This window comes from Sarcophilus harrisii, chromosome 2, assembly GCF_902635505.1.
Source record: "Sarcophilus harrisii chromosome 2, mSarHar1.11, whole genome shotgun sequence".
Lineage (NCBI taxonomy): Eukaryota > Metazoa > Chordata > Mammalia > Dasyuromorphia > Dasyuridae > Sarcophilus > Sarcophilus harrisii.
The window spans coordinates 29,862,680-29,881,753 of record NC_045427.1 but is presented as its reverse complement, the minus strand read 5'-3'; the positions used below and the strand labels follow the sequence as shown (position 1 = coordinate 29,881,753).

The window sequence follows — 19,074 nt, the reverse complement described above, 5'->3', positions numbered from 1 at the left end:
TGTTATTTTACCACAGTGTGCAGTTAGTTCAGAAGTACAAAAATCTTGCCTGAATTCTTACTTTTCCTGAGTGAGGGTATAGAGAGTGAAATGCAACGGAAACAAAGTGCCTATCAAGAATTACACAGAACTGGATTATAAACACAATGACGTGTACAAGCTGTAATCCACAGAAGTCATCACTGCTTCTCAGTTTCCAACAGAAGGAAATGCTTCAGACAGAAAGACTTTTAAAACCTCAAATTTAATGATTCTATACTAAAAACGAAGGAAGTCCCAAGTTGAAAATCCATTCTTTTTTTTCTCCTTTTATTTAACTGGTAGAAGCAGGACACAAATAAATCTAATATTGTATTTATTTACTGCATGAAAATGAAAATGAATCCATCACAACTCTCAACCTCCTTAGACTATCCCCCAACAAATCAGTTTCCCTGTCAATTATGAGTCATACCAAGCATGACAATAAGTTATTGATCTCTCTCTTTCTGGAAAGAGACAAAGGCAACCTATCTCAACATGCCAGTCATGCCACAGGCACTGAATTGTCAACTACAGGGCGGCAAGCACAGCAGGAAGAGAAAAGGGAGAAATCCAAACCCAGACCGAACATCAGACCCCAGAGGAGCAGAAACCCACAAGGGCAGCCGAGGCAGGGTTTGTCCAGTGCAACAGGATGGAGACCCTCCCATGGCACAGAAGCGTCAGACAAACTGTTCTTTACACAAACAGCGAGGGATTCGCAACCAAACCAAATGAGAACGGAGGCACCCACACAGTCTCGCCAGCTCATTTATCACTGGAGGCAAAAAGTGGTTTCTTCCAAGATCACTTTCAGCCTCGGGTGTCATGGAAGGGAGTGAAAGAAGACAAAAAAAGCCCTTTTCCTCTCTCCTGCTCTTCTCGTTGTACATTCTGGATTCCAGCACTCACCATGGAGCTCCCCATAAAGGAGGCCCTCTAGAAATGCAAGGAAAGTGGCAGGTAAAGGTTAAAGAGTGTGTAAGGGTCACATAGCTAGCAGTGTCTGTGGCCAGATTTGAACTCAGGCCCAGTGCTCTACCCCGGGTCAGAGTCAGGCAGGAGAATGGGAAGAACCGCGGCAGCCATCTGAGAAACAGAGCACCAGAAAGTGTGACCCAGCACCAGAAAGTGCGACCCGGCACCAGCCAGGCCAAGGAAGTGGCAAGGAGGAATTGAGGGAAACTGGGCTTAGTCTTGAGCTGGGAACCTGAGGGAAACGACGGACATCGATGAACCAAGGAGAGCAAGAAAGGAGGGTGAGGGGCTACACATCCGTTTAAATCTCGAACCATCAGAAGAAATCGGAACTTCCCACTGCCCGTGCAAACTCTGGTACTATCGAGGCAGCAAGCAACCACTCCCCAGGAACGACGCCAAGGACTTTGCAGGGGAGCAAAGAAGGGGAGTGGGGTGTGTTTTTCTAGATCCTATCTCAGCCTCTCAACGCTTGCTCAGACACGTGTACAGACAAGCTAGCCCACCCAGGCCCTCCCCCTGGAGACTGTCCCAAAGAGATGAGGGAGACCCAGAAATATATCCTGGAAAATAGACAGCAAAGACAAACAAGTTAGAACACAGAAAAAGGAGAAAGAAATGAACAGGGAGATCTTAGTCACACTGACACCAAAAGACAAAGAGTTAATAACAAGAATGACACAAGCCTTTTCAGGTACCACTGTTCTCAAATTCCTTTAATTATCTTTAGAAGCAAGTGGTCCAGGTCTTCAAATAACAAAACAGGGTCAAGCAAATGTGGTGACTGTGGAACAGCACAGCACATTACTTTTCACTTTTTATTGGTCATCATTTTGACAGAGATTGAAATTTCGGGGAGTAAAATATTTGGTGTCTTTATTTTTAGGCTGATTCGATAAGCAATGTCTAAACTTTCCTTGCTTTTTAGAGTAAATTAGAAACTTGTAACATTTAACATGAATAGGCAACAGAAAACCATGTTGCCTTCAGATATATTTACAAGAAGTGAAATTTACTGTGTGATGAATGAGAACAGAACTTTCGACATGAACATCTGAGAGAAATTCTCTCACACTAAAGAAGATGGCTTCCAATACAGGTAGTATACACACAAATATTATTTCAACACAAATTGCTTCTACTTACCACTTCTGTTGATGTTTCTGCATGTTCAGAAGTAACATGTTCTTGAAGAGATGTCTCCGTATAACCCATTTTTCCACAATAGGGACAAGTAAAAGACTGCGGCTGCTCTACTGAGAAAGCTTCTCCACCATAGTATAAATCTGAAGGGAAAAATAAAGGTTAGCTGTCATTGAAAAACAGTAATTAAATATTAATTTTAAGACAAAAGAACTGATGCAATGAGAGAAAAACAGCTGTTTCCACCAACCATAGCTCATTATGGTTAAGCTTCTTAGTTCCTTCCTCAATATTCCCACTCCTGACATTGCCTATGTTTGGTTGTCTTGTCTACCAAACACTCTTTTCCATCCCAACAAAGTCTGAAACAGATCATAAAACCCCATGACACATATGTCTCCACCACTTGAGAAGCAATGTTTCCGTTTTCCCTCTAGCCTCAGTGTCCTCATCTGTAGAATGAGAGGATTGGCCTAGAACACTTCCAAGATCAATCCAGATCAATGATCTTGGGTAGGAAAGAAAAACCTTAGGCATAAGCCTATCAGATATAATTTATTAATTGAATAATCTTTTCTTTGGCAATTTGGTGGAGCCTATGGATCCCTTTTCAATAATATGTTTTTAAAATATATAAAATTAGAAAGGAAACCAATTATAATAAAACACATTGATCAACAAATAAGTCTGAAGATCCCATATGAAGAATACCAGGCTCAGAGAAAAATCCAGAAAGAGTCTAAAATCAAACCTGTCTATGAAAATCTCTCTCCCCTCAGCCATTTTGTAGTTATAATTTATATGCAGGTAAATTCATTAGGAAGGAAGGAAGGAAGGGAACAAACATTTTTATATAGCCCCTATTACCTGTGCTAAGCTCTACAATTATTATGTCATTTGAAGGATACAATCCTATAAAGTAAATTATTATCTCCATTGCATGATTGAAGAGACTGAGGCAAACAGGGTAAGTGACTTGCCTGAAGTCTGAGTCCAGATTTGAACTTAGGACTTCTAAATATGAACTCAGATTTTCCTAACTCCTAATTGCCTCAACAGTCTCCTAAAATGCAGGTATTCTCTGAAGAATCATTTTCCTAAAACATTCGATGTCTCTTTAACCATTCCCTCTAAGGAATCTTCTTTTAATTATATCAAAGAGATACTTCTAGAAATGAATTAATCAAAGAATTCGTCTTTTTCCTTGTCAGATCATTACTGAAATCACTTGAGGGATGAATCAGGCCTGTCTTCAGAAACTGGTGAGGCTTTTCACAACATTCTAATGCATGCTACCTTTTTGGCCTGGATACTAAAGACTCATAAGAGTTCCTCATTCAAGTAGGAATCAAAGACTTCAGACCAGAGTATTATCCTAATTTTATTTTGTAAAAAAGCAGCTTCGAAATGGAGAGGAACTCATAGTTTCTGCATAGGGAAACATTCCATTGACTCCAGATAATGAACAACCTACGCTCCTTGGAGCTCAATACTGAACAAATACCTCCTACATTGAAAACCTCAAACACAAGACTTCAATATTTATTTTCATCTTTCCACTGAGATATATTCTATGGTTTTCTTAACTTTGTTACTAAATAGCTGAAAATACTAGAATTGGCTCCTTCCCTATTTTGTCCTGGTTCCTTTGTATAGGACTGCTTAAACCAGTCCTCACACAATTATCTCAGAGAGGATAAGAAGGAAAACAAAGAATTCAATGTAAAGTATGAACTGCGTCTAATCATTTCATAAAAATGCTTTGAACATATTTATAGCATCTTTAAATTAAAATAGCATCAGATGTGATTAAACATAAATAGCACAAAATGAGACTTTTTTAAAGGTAAAGAACTATCCACTAATACTGTAAGAATGTGGGAAGAAACAATTGCTTTTGTGGATAAGTATACTTCATTTTAGTTGGCTGAAATGGCAATCACATCCATTTACGTTAGTAAAATTTACACACTGGGAACAATGATTAAATTTCTAACAATAACTTTGTAATTTAAATAGATATTAAAGTTTTTCTAATTCAAAATTATTTCATCAATTAATAAGTGGTTACTTTGTCCAACACTTGGACATAGGAGAAGAATAAGCTGCGTTCCTAACAAGACTTTATATACCCAGATGGTAAAAGGAAAGAGGGCTGACTGAAAGAAGCCCAACCTGACACACATTTTAGCAAGCACCTCTCAAGCCTGGGTGGCGGTATTCAGTGCGCCAGCTCCTCTGTCCACCATTAACTTGTCCATGGGGTTTCCTTGGCAAAGATGTGGAGCATGCTGCCAGGTCCTTCCCCGGTGGGCCAGGGGAGACAGAGTTCTGTGGCCTGTCCAACGCCGCACAGCTAGTAGCGTCTGGGGGAAAGGGCCATTCCGAGGAATGAAGGGCTGACGGGATCTCCCAGGACGAAGCTCGCGTGATTAGCATCCCGGCCCTCCAGGGGCTGCAGCCTGGATCTACCCTCTCTTGTGTTTTGCAGTAGCAGGGACGGAGCTGTAGGCCAAGAAACATCAAGCCCACTAGGCACGGCACTAAAGGCCGGGGATTCTCAGAAAGGCAAAATCTAGTCCCTGCTTTTGTGAGCATAATGAGCACAACGAGATAGATACAGGACACGTTCTAGATGACCCCCGGAGAGGGAGCACTGAGATGAAAGGAACGGGGAGAGGCTTCCTGGAGAAGGTGGGACTGGGCCAGACCCTAGAGGACGATGCTGCCCTCGCAGGAGGGCCCGTGAGCCTTCGGCTGGCCACGGCAGTCTGACCCAGACGAGACTCTGAAGGCGGCCACCTGGTCTGAGCTAGTCCCCACCTAGGTTTGGGCCTGCCTAACATTGGAAGTGTCAGCAGACTCTGTGAAATGAGCCATTATCAGGCGACCAAGGAGCTGTGCTGGCTCCACGTGACAGAACCACAGGCTCTCCTTCGGTCTGAGAACTGTGCGCTGGTGACTCAGACTGTGCGGGCTCCTGGAGTCAGAGCCACAGAGCTGCCGTGCTGGAGGCTGTGGCTAGGCCCAGGTCCCCTCCTCAGGCTGCCCTCCGTCTGTGGCTGGGGAGTGAGTGCCAGAACTGCCAGGTGGCACCTGTGTCTGCAGCTTCCACAAGGTTGGCATCTCCGCTGGTGGGTCTGGGAGCTGTTCCTGTCCTGGTGCAATCTCGCGTCACTTTCATTTTCTGAGCTGGGATAAGCCACAGGCCTGTCCTTGGCTGGAGCTTGTCCCCAAACTGCCATCCTATGCTGACCTTGGCTAGAAATGTCAATGCCATTTGCTTTTTCCCTTGTTTTTTTTGCTCAGGACTTTAACTAGTGGTTTTTCTTGTACATGTTGGAGAGAAGGAGCTCAGATGTGATTCCTCTGATACTCCCATCTTGGTTCTACCTCCCTGCTTGACTCTTTAATATCACTTACTTATGATATAACTGAGCATCTTCCAGATGAGAATGTGCATTGGGTTATTCTCACCAGGGTTTCCAAGTTACTTGTGCTGCATAAGTCCAACTCTTGAAACCAATATTCTCCCACTACAAACAGCCCAACCTCCTCCTGCTCCCCACCTCACTCACACTCATCCCTCATCCTGTTATTTCTATCATCACAATACTTCTCATGTACATCCCCTTCTCTCCACTCACAAAGCCTCCAAGCAGAAAGAAGGCCCTCATTCCCTCTTGTCTAGGCTATTATTTCAATAGCCTCTAAACTAGACTCCCAACTTCCGGGCTCTCCAAACTCCAATCCAATCCATCTTCCACTCAGTTGCCAAGGTGCTTTACTTAAAGAATGTCTGACTTAGCTCTTCTCAGCAATCTAAGATAATCCTAATAAACTTGGGATGGAAAATGCCATCTGCATCTAGAGAGAGAACTATGGAGACTGAACATGGATTGAAACATAGTGTTTTCACCTTTTTGTTTTGTTTGCAAAATTTTTTCCCTTGCGGTTTTTTTCCCCTTTTGGTCTGATTTCTTTCACAACATGACAAATGTGAAAATATGTTTAAAAGTACTATACATGTATAACCTATATCAGATTATTTGCTTTCTCAGGGATGGAGGAATTAAGGGAGAGAAGGGAAAAAAATTTTTGGAACACAAAGTCTTATAAAAATGGATGCTAAAAACTATTTTTTCATGTATTTAGAAAAATAAAATACTATTGAGAAAAAAAAAAGAATATTTTTTCTCCTCACCTTTACTTCCAAGTTTTTTGAGGCTCCAAGAGCCTTTAAGACTCAGTTCATATAAAAACTATGAGAATAATTTATATGACAACAACATTGCATAAACAAACAACTTTCAAAGACTTAAGAACTTTAATCAATACAGTAAGAAATCATGATTCTAGAGGATTCATGATGAAACACATTACCCACTTCCTGAGAGAGGAGTAGACTCAAGGCACAGAATCTGGATCTTGATTATGTTTGTTTGTTACAAGGATTTTCCCCTACTATAAGAGGAAAAGATAATAAATGCTTATTAATTTAAAAAAATATATATCTCAAATCCTGATTTCTGTAGATCTTTTCCATTTTCTCGTGTCAGCCCCATTTCCTCTTTCTTTGTCTGGCAGTGATCTGCATGGTTGCCATCCTCCCAATCACACAGGCTGGCCACCTTCAACTCCTCACTAACATGGACCTCACATATCCATTCTGGCCCTAAGTTTTATTCTTCCTACCTTCATATCTCTCCTCAGCCATACAGCTTTCTGCTCATTGCCTCAAGCCTCTGCTACTCCAATCTATATTTCCCTCACCTGCCAAATTAATTTCCTAAAGTGAAGTTTTGACCACCTAACTCCTGTCTTTTCTATCAACTCTGGCAGATCTCTGTACTTCTAGGACTGAATATCCAATTCCTTGTATGGCATAAGTTTTTTGAGACCAGGGACTGTTTTTTCTTTATTTTTATCTTACGATGAATTCCTGGTGCTTAGCAAGGTGCCTAATAAAAGCTTGCTGATCAAAAAAATTGCCACTATAATGAGCTAAATAGTGATGAAAAGATATGCTCAAAAAGTGGCAGGGAAGGTATCAAAATTCATGTTGTTAATAGAGCCAGAATGAATAAAGACAGAGAGTATAATGTGGCACTCACAAGATACTGAAAAACTAGAGGAAGTCTTCCAGCGCCCTGGCAGACAAAAATTCTGTTGGATCCTGGGCTGCAGTGTCGATGGATCTCAGATGCAGACACAGAAAGGTGTGGGGCGCAGATCACCTATCTACTACTGCAACACTGAAATAACAAGCCTGTTCCTTACTGGCCAGCGGTGTCTTAAAGCAGAAACACCTCAAAGCCATGGATCCATTATGGCTAAGCATTTAAAACCAAGTCAACAAAGCCTGGCTGAATAGTTCTTTGCTAACAAAGTCCATCATGCCCACATGCCAGTATTCAAGCCTCTCCTTAGAATAAAAGGTAGACAGTCCGGACGACCCAAAGCCTATTTTATCCATTTAAATGCACTGGCTGAATTAATGCAGATTAGTTAACCTCCTGAACCTCAAAAATGTCTACTGTGCCACATCTAGAGGGTTTGAGTTATTCCCACGTGACTATATATCCTACAAATAACTCTACCCCAGTACAGCTAGGGCAATTTTACCTTAAAAAGAGATTAAGGCTAGAACCACTGATAAAGCTTCCTACTAGCCTAAGTACAAAAACTAGCCCATAAGGAGTAACCACATACATAGCCCTATCACTGTAAATGCACACAGAATTGTTGTGGGATGTTCCTTCCAGACTTTGGCTAAGTAAACTTCCTTTTGTTAACTGTTGGTCTCTGAATGTCTTATGTCTTCCCAATCCAAACCTGAACCACTGAAGCAGTGATTCAAGCCTGGAATATAATGCTATATTACAAGTGTTAATAGAAATTTAACTTTGGACTTCTGTTCTAATTATTGATATTTTATGAATTTTTAACACCAAAAACTAGAGGCTTTCAAGAATGGTAATGGGAACTAGAAAATATGAAACTACCTGTGCACTCATTCAAGTACACAATCAAATCCAAGGAGGCTAGAACAGTGAATCTGAAGAGGAAAGGGCAAGAATTCTAAAAATGAAAAATGATTATTTTTGCAGGAATATTAACTTATTTAAGTTACAAAGTTAATATCGCGCTATTTACATTCAATTATATGTTGCCATATTTCTACTATTCTCAGCAAGACATATGAATGAAGAATGAAGACCCAGCCAAAACCTGAAGAAAAATGAAATACAAGTTTGTGACAATTTCTGGAGGGCTGTGTCATCTCTTATCTTTACCCTTGCTCCTAAATGTATGGGGGAGGAGGGGAAGGAGTGGAAAGAGGGAAGATGGTTTTTAGAAGAATAACTATAATGTTTTAAGAATGTCTGTGTTTTGATTCTTAGGTCTATAATTCACTCATGGATCATTTCTAAGAACTCTACAGTAGGGACAGACTTTAGACATTGAAATGGTTCCTCCACATAAAGAGTGTAGTATAGATAGGGGTTTCTGCTGGAATTTTTGCCGGATTTGATGTCTCCCAACAAAAATGGACACTTCAGTTCTCACCACTCTCACTTACTCATCCGCCCACTTGTTTAGCTCTTGCCAACATTTTCAGACATGAAGTAACAGGCCATATGCAGCCAAGATTTCACCTTATAGAGATCTACTTTAAGATGTGATTTCTACCAAGGTTGCCTGAACCTCTCATAAATGGAAGAGCAAATTAGAATTTAGATTTCTTTCTGAAGAGGGTACTGGTATTTTCACAAGAAAAGTAATTTTCCTGTGGTTTTTTTGTTTGTTTGTTTTTGTTTTGTTTTGTTTGTTTTTACAAAGTAGGAACTAAAAATACTGGATACTTTAAAGTTTTGCAGTTTATAGCTCCATTGGTAATAAAAATTAAAAGCATTTAAAATTAGTAATGTTGACATTATTACTTAAATAAGCTACACTTTTAAACTGTTAAATCAACACTTGGGGAGCAAATCAAGTTATATACAGTGTATTTTTGTGTTCCTAAACTAACAATGTTACTATATGTGTTATGAGTTTCTTAGAATTATTATCTATAATTTTTCCTCCAAATATTTTTTATGACTTTCAAAATTTCTAGAAAGCATCTGTCTCTATTAACACCTCATCCATTCCAATTGTAACCTAGGCCATTTTTTGTCTGTGGAGAACTTCCTGTACTAGCCCCTAAATGAAAATTAAAACATTCAGAAAGCCCCAAGCAATTTTGCTTCTTTCTAGTAGGTTGAAGAAAGAGTCAATGGATAGTCTAATTTATGGAGTCAGAAAGGCCCAGGTATATGTCTCATATCAAACAGGTCCTGTCTGTAGGACCCTCTGGATAATAACAGCAATCTTCTAAAATCAAGTTGCTGAATAAGCTGTTGATCTATATTGGCTAAAGGAGTTTCTTTCTCTAGAGTCCAGAGCCTTTGCCTCAAAAAGGAATAAGATTCTTGTGCAAGAAATGGTATTTAGTCAGATATTTAATTTCATGAAAGATGTAGAAACTTGAGGTTGTGGGACATTAGACTCTAATCATCCCTTCCCATCCTGAGAGTTTCCCCTTCCCTTCTGCCTTTCCAGGTAGACTAGACTTTCTATGTTAGAAAAAACCAAAACATTTGTTCTTACAAAAAGAGGGGGGAAAGATGCGTGTAAAAAGGGACACAGCATCAAGAGAGGATTTAAGAAAGTAGAGTGTTACTTTGGGGGGAAAATTGCTAAGGACGCTGTCACAGGACTGGAATTCAAATACTGACTCTGCTACATTTAAGCAATTTACCTTCTCCTCCTCTCCACCCCCTTCTCACCTTGTTATCTCTGAGAATCAATCCTCAACTGTAAACAGAAAAGGCCGTACTTGGTGGCCTCTTGGAACCTTTTCAACTCCCTCATTTTAAATTTGAAGAAACTAAGGTAATAAGTAACAGAGGCCAAGTCCCTTGTAAACCTCTTCTTCATCCTCCCCCAGACCTCCAATATCTGATATTTATTCAAAATCTCTCTCTCCCTTCTTCCCTCCCTCCTTAAAAATAGACACCTCCTTGTACACTATAGAAGACTGTACAGGAAACTCTTTTAAAACATGTAAAAGTTCAGTATGTAACTTTCAGAGCTGTCTTGCTCCTGTTCCAGCATTCCTTGGGCTCTCCTCTTCATTTTAAAGAATGCTTCAATGTCCCTCTTAGTCTTTTCTCTCTTTTTTTTGGGGGGGGGAGGGGGAGGAGGACATCCTTTTCCTAGTACCCTCTTCCTCCCACTTCTTTTGCCTGAAAACTTAAAAGAGAAACAGTAAATAAAATCCTTGAAACAAATGGCTAGTTTGAAACGATCCCCACGTCGTCCATCCAGGAGGCTCTCGAGTTTGTGGCCACTCCATCAGGACACCATGCATTACCTGTCCTCTGGAACACCGACTGCTCCTTGCACTGGTCACAGTTTTGGAGTTTTTTTAGTTGTTTTTGTATGGGGCTGCTGTTATGGCATAGAGTGTTCTAGGCCTTTCATTTGGGATCAGTTTGTATAAGTCTTTCTAATTTTTAAAAAATACTTTGGTATTTCTCATAAAAAAATAATATTCAATCCCATTCATATACCACACTTTGTCCAGCTAATCCCCATGAGTTCTGGTTCTCTGCTATAACCAAAAGAGCTCTGAATGAATGAATGAAAAAGCATTTATTCAGCCCTCCTGGTGTGCAAAGCAGAACCACTTCCCTTGAGGGGCTCATTCTAATGAGGAAGTTCCATCTGAAAGGCCCCCCCTCCCCCGCCCCCGCCCAAGACAGATCAAAGGGATCCCTGGCTCCACGGGCACAGTGTCAGAATTGGCTTCTTGTTTCATGCCAGATCCATGTGCCAGACCCTGGCAAGATGGGAGGGCCTGGCTCCCTGTGGCTCCAGCACCCTCAGACCTCCCCAAGAGGAGGAGGCCAGGCTGGAGCGGCCAAGTAATCCCCTCATATTAACCACAGGCCCTTCGGACCTCATATCCTCTTCTCTGGCCCTTGCTCTCCCACCAGAAGGCCCTGGGTCTTGACCCTTCGTGAGAGGAGGCCTGGGCGTGCCCTTGTACCTGGCTCTCTATTGTGGAGCCCCCTGGGCACTACCATCCGCTCTTCCTGTATCCCGGGCTCAGGATGAAGAGGCAGGCCGCTCCCTCTCCACTTCCCTGGGTCCCAGCAGATTGCCCCCACAGTTATCCTCACTTTCACCTCTCTTGTCGTTTATCATTACCTGCGCCCTACACTTGGTCAGGGGTCTGCCGCCCGCCATTCTCTCCCTCGATCCCTTCCTTCTCTGCTCCTTGATCGGTGACCTCATCACTCATGCTGAGAGCCCTTCCCACAGGTACCAGGGCCTGATGGCTAAGGGGAGCCCTGGTCTCCTGGGCAGTGGCCCCCCGCAGGGCTCTTCTTCGGCCCCTCTGATTGATCTCTTGGGGCCTCTTCCATGTCCACCTGCCTGAGCCCCTACCTTGCAGCAGGGCCCCAGGTCTGACTCTTTGCCTGGGTTGAGCTGCCTTTGCACATTGGACATGTCAGGCCCAGTCTCTGCAGCCTGGCATTGCCATAACACCTTCGGACGTATGCTCCCCCAGCGGAGCTCCCCCACTTTTCCCTCATGTCCTCTCTCCCCCCATCAGTGGCTCAAGCACTTGGGCCCACAGGTCATCCCTGACTCCTCACTCTCGGTCCTCCCACCTAATATGCTCTAGATCATATCAGAGCTCTGGGGACACCCCTGGGGTGCAGCCCCAGACCCTTGCCTTGGGCTTCTCCCTATTCCAGGCCATCTTTCATGGAGAGACATGGCCCCCTAAACCCCAGGAGCTCCCTGCCAATGCCAAGTCCTGCTAGACTTGAAAGCCTCTGCCCAGCGGCCTACTTCCTCGGTGCCTCCTGCATCTTACCTTGTTGTCCCCCCACCCCCCCCAAAGATGCCCTTTCACTAGCATCCCCCAAGTCATGGAGACCTCTCACCCTCACACACCCTTAGTCTGTCTGGGGTCTCCGTTAGACTGTGACCTTCCTGGGCTTGGCTCCCAGGAGTCTCAAACAGAAATAGTCATTCTCCCTCCCCAAACACACCCCTCTTCCTTGCTCCCAAACTTCTGCCAGGTTGACCAGAAGCTCCGGTACATGGACAGACTCTCAGGAAGGTGCCCCAGAAGCTGGGAAGCTGGGGGACCCTGAGCCGCTCCATGTGTGAGAACGCTGGCACAGCCACAGGGTTTTGTGCAAATCCCGAGAGCACTGCCCGTCTCCTCTCTGGGACCGCCCCCTCCCCAGTTCAGGCCCTCTGGGCACCCCAGCAGGCCCCCCTCCCCCACCTCTCAGTGTGCCCCCCCCCGCCCCCGGCGGTCTGCCCTGCCCCCATCCCCCGCCCCCGGCGGTCTGCCCTGCCCCCATCCCACCCACTGGACACCAACCCCAAGGTTCTCAGCCTGGAAGCCATCACCCATTCCTTAGCATCTCTAGTCTCCTTCCAAAACTAATGTAAATGCCCCTTCCCATGGAGCCTTTCCTGCTTTTTCCTCCACTCATCGCTTTGTCTTTATCTTGTGGTAATTTCACATATACTATTTTTTAATGTTCTTATAGGTACACAGATATTTCCCACAAGAAAGGATTGCACTAGAAGAAGAAAAGAAGTAAAATGGAGGCAAATTACATCTCACAAAGAGGCACAAAAGACCTTGTGCAGTAGAGGGAAAGAAAGGAGGGGGATGAGCACTGTCTGAACCTTAATCTCATTAGGTCTCGCTCAAAAAGGAAATAACATACAGACTTAGTTTGGTATATAAAAGCTGCCTCACTCCATAGGGAAGTGAGAGGGGCAAGGGGAAAGAAAAGGGGGAGGATAATAGAAAGGCAGGCAAAACGTAGAAGAAAGGGATAAGAAAGGGGGTGCTAATAAAAGCGAGGGCTGATTGAGGGAGGTGGGGATCAGAAGTAAAACTGGTGAGGAGAGAAAGGGGGAAAGAAGGGAGAAAAGTATAAAAGTATAAAAAGAAGGGAGAAAAAGGATGGTGGGAAATGCAGAATTTGTAATATTAATTGTGAATGTGAGATGAACTCTCCCATGAAATGGAAGTGGATGGCAGAATAGGTTAAAAGCCAGAATCCTACAATATGTTGTTTACAAGAACCACACCTGAAGCACAAAGATACATACAGAATAAAGGTAAACGGCTAGAGCAGATCTTATTATGATTTAGCTGAAGTTAAAAAAAAAAAAAAAAAAAAAAAAAACAGGGATAGCAATCCTGATCTCAGACCAAGCAAAAGAAAAAAATAGGTCTAATTAAAAGAGGTAAAGAAGGAAACTACATCTTGGTAAAGGGCACCATAAATAATAAAGTAATATCAATACTAAACATATCTGCACTGAGTAGTATAGCATCCATATTCTTAGAAAAGTTAAGTGAGTTGCATGAAGAAACACACAGCAAAACTATAGGAGAGCTCAACCTCCTTCTCTCAGAACTAGATCAATCTAATCACACAATAAATAAGAAAGAAATTAAAGAAATGAATAGAATTTTAGAAAAGCTAGGTATGATAGACATTTGGAGAAAACTGAGTGGGGAAGAAAGAAAAATACCTTTTTCTCAGTGGTACTTGGTACAAAACTGACAATGTATAAAGGCCATAAAAACCTCACAATCAAATGCAGAAAGGCAGAAATATTAAGTGCATCCTTTTCAGATCATGTTGTAATAAAAATTATGTGTAATAAAGGACCATGGAAAAATAGTCTAATAATTAATTGGAAACTAAATAATCTAACCCTAAAGAATGAGTAGCCATTCATAGAAGTAGCCAATAATTTCATCCAAGAGAATGACAACAAGAGAGACAACATACCAAAACTTACAGGATGCAGCCAAAGTAGATGTTAGGGGAAATGTTATATCTCTAGATGTTACATGAATAAAATAGAGAAAGAGGAGATCATTGAATTGAGCATGCAACTAAAAAGTTAGAAAAGAAGATTATCTACCACAGTAGCCTCTAAGTTCCATAAGGGCAAGGAATGTTTTGCTTTTGTACTTGTATCCCCATCTCTCAGAAGAATGTTTGGCTCAGAATAAGCACTTCATACCTGTTGAATAGTGGATTAAGGATATTACAATAACTTATTTCAGAAAAGTAGTGGATGTGGGAATAGAAAAAAGGTAGGAGCTGTGAAGAATGGGGAAGGATGTCCAACAGAATCTGGCACCTCACTGAATGGTAGAGTAAGGAACCCAACTAGAACTAGACTTTTGAGCCTAAATAACTGGCAGGATGGTGCTGTTATTGACATGGAGGAATTGAGAATCAGAGAAGATGAATTCAATATGAAACAAGCTAAATTTGAGGTTCTGCCAAAATATCCAGTGAAATGTCTACAAGATGGTTTGAGATACAGGTCTGTAATTACCCATACCATTTGGTTTTTATATATTGCCAAAAAAAAAAAAAAAAAAAAAGCATGACTGAAGGAAATTAAATCCTAAATAAAGCACTGTTCAGAGTTCAGTCAGTCCTTCAATCAACAAGGCTTTAAATCCCTGCCATATGTGAGTGAGGCACTGCTGTGATGGGGAAGACAAAATGGCAAAAATAGTCCCTGCTCTTGAAGAGACTACATGGGTACAAGACACAGAGGGGATAAACAGAGGGAAGGCACTGGCAGAGGGGCCAGGAACCTTCAGGAAACTGAGTCTCAAAGGAAACCAGGGAAATCCAGACAGCCACAAAGAGGAACAAGAACCCTCCAGGCCTGGGGGAGAAGCAGTGAAATGGCAGAAAGTCAGGAGATATATTAATGCCTACTTTCTAACAAAGTCATGCATCTGCGCCCAAAATTCTTAACTGGGAATTTTTGCAGAAATGGTATTATTCATCACTTACCGAAATCTACCCTTGTTAGTATACACTGCATTGGATGGTCAGTTGTATGCCTTGTTGTTGTCGCACCACTTTCATAACAAGATGCACAAAGATCGTAATCGTAGCAAATTAAACACTTGTATCTTCGACCTCGAAAATTTCCTTTTAAACATGCATCACAGCTGACACCTGTGAAAGAGAAAATAGAGAAGGTATAGAGAAAAGGAGCTCTTGTTTTTCTCTCCAAAAAAAAATAAAAATAAATATTATATATATATATATATATATGTATATATCAGAAAGCATTTAAGTCATGCCCTTGCCTTCTTATTTACTTTTCTAAAATGCTCAAGTAGTAAAGATCTCCAAGAACAGAATATGTCCAGAAATTTGGGATTTTCTCAGGCTCTATTGCTAACATTTCTATTTCCTCATCAGCTCAATGGGAATACTGTCAACCTTCCTCTTTCTGCCTTGGGGCACTTTAAAAAATCAAAGTATCAGTTCAGAGTGTGCCACACAAATGTAAGAATGAGAAAATACTATAATCTGATCAATATTTTCTATTTTTATGCCAAAGCTTAGTCACCAGTATGAATTGGAAAATAAAGCATTGACTAACAAACACCATCCTAACAGAGCAACTTGATTTTCTCCTTGTGCAGTATGTGTGTAATGGAATTATTTTTAGCACATTTTCCAGCATGGAATTTTATACCACTAAGAAATGTGTATGGTCAAGCAATCAGTTAATCAATAAACATTAAGTGGCTACTAGGCACTAAGGCACTATACTAAGCATTTAGGATTACAAAAATAAGTAAAAGATAATTCCTGCCCTCAAGGAGCTAACAACTTAATGGGGAGGCTACAAGCAAATAAATATATACAAAACAGGCTATAATCAGGATAAACAGGAAATGATTAACAAAAGGAAGATACTAGAATTAAGAGGGATTGTGTAAGGCTTCCAGGAAAAAAAAGGATTTTAATTTGGTCTAATTTAACTTCTCTAATACTTGTCTTAGGAAGCAAAGCCAGGATTATGGAGAGGTACAATTTCCAAGCAGAGCAGTGACAAGATAGAAAGGCCTCATCCATTCAAGATGGAGAAAGCTTCAGGTGATCCTGGGCACAAGGACCGTTATCATGGCGGGATCTACAGCTACGTTTCTTACACTATGGGTTGCAGCTCTTATGGGTCCTGTGACTGAATGTGTGTGTGTGTGTGTGTGGGGGTGTCACAAAACTACGATTTATTGTCAGTAACTTTGATTTGCATGCCTATTTTACAAACCTCTATAAAGATATAAAGGTGTTGTGAGTGGAAAAAGTCCACACAAACCTGAAAGATTAGGGGATATTTGGGTTTGGGTTCCATTTGAGAGTCATTTTACAGGACTATTTCTTTCTATAAGGAAAGCTGAGAGTGTTGCTTGTGGCCTAAAATCCCAACATTCATATTTTCTTTATGTTCCCCTGTATGTGTGAGTTCACATTCTACCCTGTGAAGAAAAAGGGCTGGGGGGAGGTTTAGAAATTTAGAAATCTTGTTTAGAAATTCCTAATATGGAAAATTCAAATTCTAGAATTGGTTATTCCTAATTAAGTGCCAGAAGATGAATAGTAAGCATGGAACTACCAGTCAGTATCCTCCAGGGGGAGAGATCATACAAAGCCATGACAAAATCAGGACTTTGACAGATCCAGACGATGTCTGAATACTGCTAGAGATGAGGAACTGAGCATTTTAACAATCTCTACTTTGGCTGCTAAGTTTGTAATTATTATTTTTTAATCTAGTCTTCCTCCTTGTACTCCCTCCCAATGATACTGGAGTAACCCAATGCATTTAGTAACAACAGTCATTCAAATTTTGGAGGCCATATTCCAACCAAGTGAACACTTCTCTAAGCTAGCCATCCACTTCCCTCATCCCTCATCTACACACTTGTCCAGAAATAGATAGTAATCCAGGTGCAGGCTGACAGTAAGCTGGCACTATTGCCTTCCCGGAGACGACCATTACTGCTTTTGTGAACTCTGCTTTTGAAGCATTGACCCTTCTGCAGCTGCGTTGGAGAACTGAGAGGACAGTTCTAAGGAAGGCCTGGGTAAGAATGAATGAAAAGTCTGAGAAACAATCTGTAAAAAGATTCCAAAGTTAATTATCAAAGAATGGGAATGAAGAAAAGGATGAGGAAATTGGGTTTTGGAGAAATGATGTTCATAGAATGCTCGGAGGAGCCAGAACATGAGGATTCCTTGTCAAGCCTTTGACTCATGTACCATTCTGGGAAATAATAAAGATCATGTTTATTCCAGGCTCCCATTTATCATCCTTGTCTGACTGGTCAAAGACTGATTCAGTCAATGCTTGTAGTCACACCTGATCTGTGTGGAAGGCAGAAGGTCTGGCTAATTGTAAAAATGGTATTAGCTCTGAGAGTAAGAGCCTTTTACAATCTCAGATGATAAAAATCTTACTACTTACAAATGACTGTCAGCTTGGCTCTTAACTAGGAATCTGAAAAGTACATAATTATACTGCTCCAGTTCTGCCACTGTGTGACTGGGATAATCACACCTCGAAAGTAAGGGAAGTTTAATTAGAAAATTTCCGAGGTTCTATTCCAAATCTATTAGGCCCAAATTAGAAATGGTTAGAACCAAAATATTTTTACCCCTCCTTTCTCCACAGGTATGTGTGAGCATACAGCTTCAGAAAAAATGATACAAAGTTGGTGATTAGAAATTATTTTAATCTAAAAATAATACAGTACTATTTTTCTGATACCATCAAGGAATCAAAAAGTAAATTTTTTCTAATTGAACTTTTTCCTTTTCATTGACCTAAAAGTATAATGAATACTTTAAAATTAACCATTGGTTCACGTATGCTGTTCAGAACACAGGAGCTGGTGGCTTGTGGCCCAGCTCGAGCCCTCTCTCCTCCTAAGGCGCAGCTACTTTGCTTTGCCATTCCTCCCATCCTGTGTCTAGCTGTGGATTCCTTTTTTCAGGAACAGCAAACTTAGCCTGACGGAGCCTAAGGATCCCTAAGTTCACAGGCCCCTGCTCTAGCAGCTACTCATCCTACTTTGCTGCTCTAGGCTTATCAGCCAATTCAATTTTACTTCAAGGAAAATGGCAAACTTTTTAAACCAGGGAGAACCAATAACTTTTCTACAAAGACCTTCAGATACTAGGATGGCGCCATGTGAAAATTGAGCCAAGAGGCGAGGAAATTGCAGAAACCTAACAGGAGAGCTTGTCCATCTGGGGAGGGAAGAGAAGGGCCCATGGAGTCTCAGAAGGAAACTAAAGAAAGATGTGGAAGGAGGGACACTTCCCCGTGAGTGGGCCCAGGGCTAAGAAGGAAGAGGAAATCCAAGGTCAAGGTCTTTCCCCCTTCCTGGTCAATAAGTACAGAGAGACTCTCTTCTGGGCCCTCTCTCCTGTGGTGCTCCTCTGCTCCCTGAGGGGGAAAGACCCTCTGGGAAGCTCGACTTCTCCAGGAGCCAGACTGCTTCCAAGGAGCATCAACGGCTCTAGGACGTGCAGGAGAGCAGGGGCCCCCCCAGAGGCAGAAGGGCCTCGCTGGCTTGCGTCCGTTTTTGTCAGACTATACAACAGTGCAGGGGGCACATCTCTGGTACACAAATGAAAACGGAAAAAGGAAACGATGCACTAACAAGTCTTAAGAGAGAAAATGGTCTACATTTCCCTTTCTCTGCAGACCCTCTGGTCACCGCACAAAACTCAGGCCACACAAAGGCAGCACAGGGCCTTTGGAGCTGCCAGAGCACAGAACGCCTGTTTAAGGACACACGGAAGGTGCAGAAAGCTAACTCAAAGCAGGTTCGTGAGGCAGGGAAGGCCCAGCTTTCTACTCTCAGAAAGGAGCGCAGCTTTCACCTCACTTTAGAAGTGTTTCTACTTTAATTGGCCTAAATACAGAGTGGAGGCTCCACAGGGCTAGCCTCCACCCGGCCCCTCCAACTTGTCTATTATCTTTCCCTCTAAACTT

At 42.0% G+C, this 19,074-nt stretch overlaps 1 protein-coding gene across 1 annotated transcript in view; it reads right to left on the bottom strand.

The window, feature by feature from the left end:
• The window catches only part of KCMF1 (potassium channel modulatory factor 1), a gene marked incomplete at its 5' end in the record, with an annotated part of 39,073 nt that extends 23,740 nt beyond the window's left edge, over positions 1–15,333 (bottom strand). Inside the window, 2 exons of the mRNA XM_023495276.2 lie at positions 2,146–2,285; positions 15,066–15,333. Of these exons, the coding sequence (XP_023351044.2) occupies positions 2,146–2,285; positions 15,066–15,333 (408 nt within the window). The remainder of the gene's footprint in view (positions 1–2,145; positions 2,286–15,065) is intronic.
• Between the last annotated feature and the right edge of the window lie 3,741 nt (positions 15,334–19,074).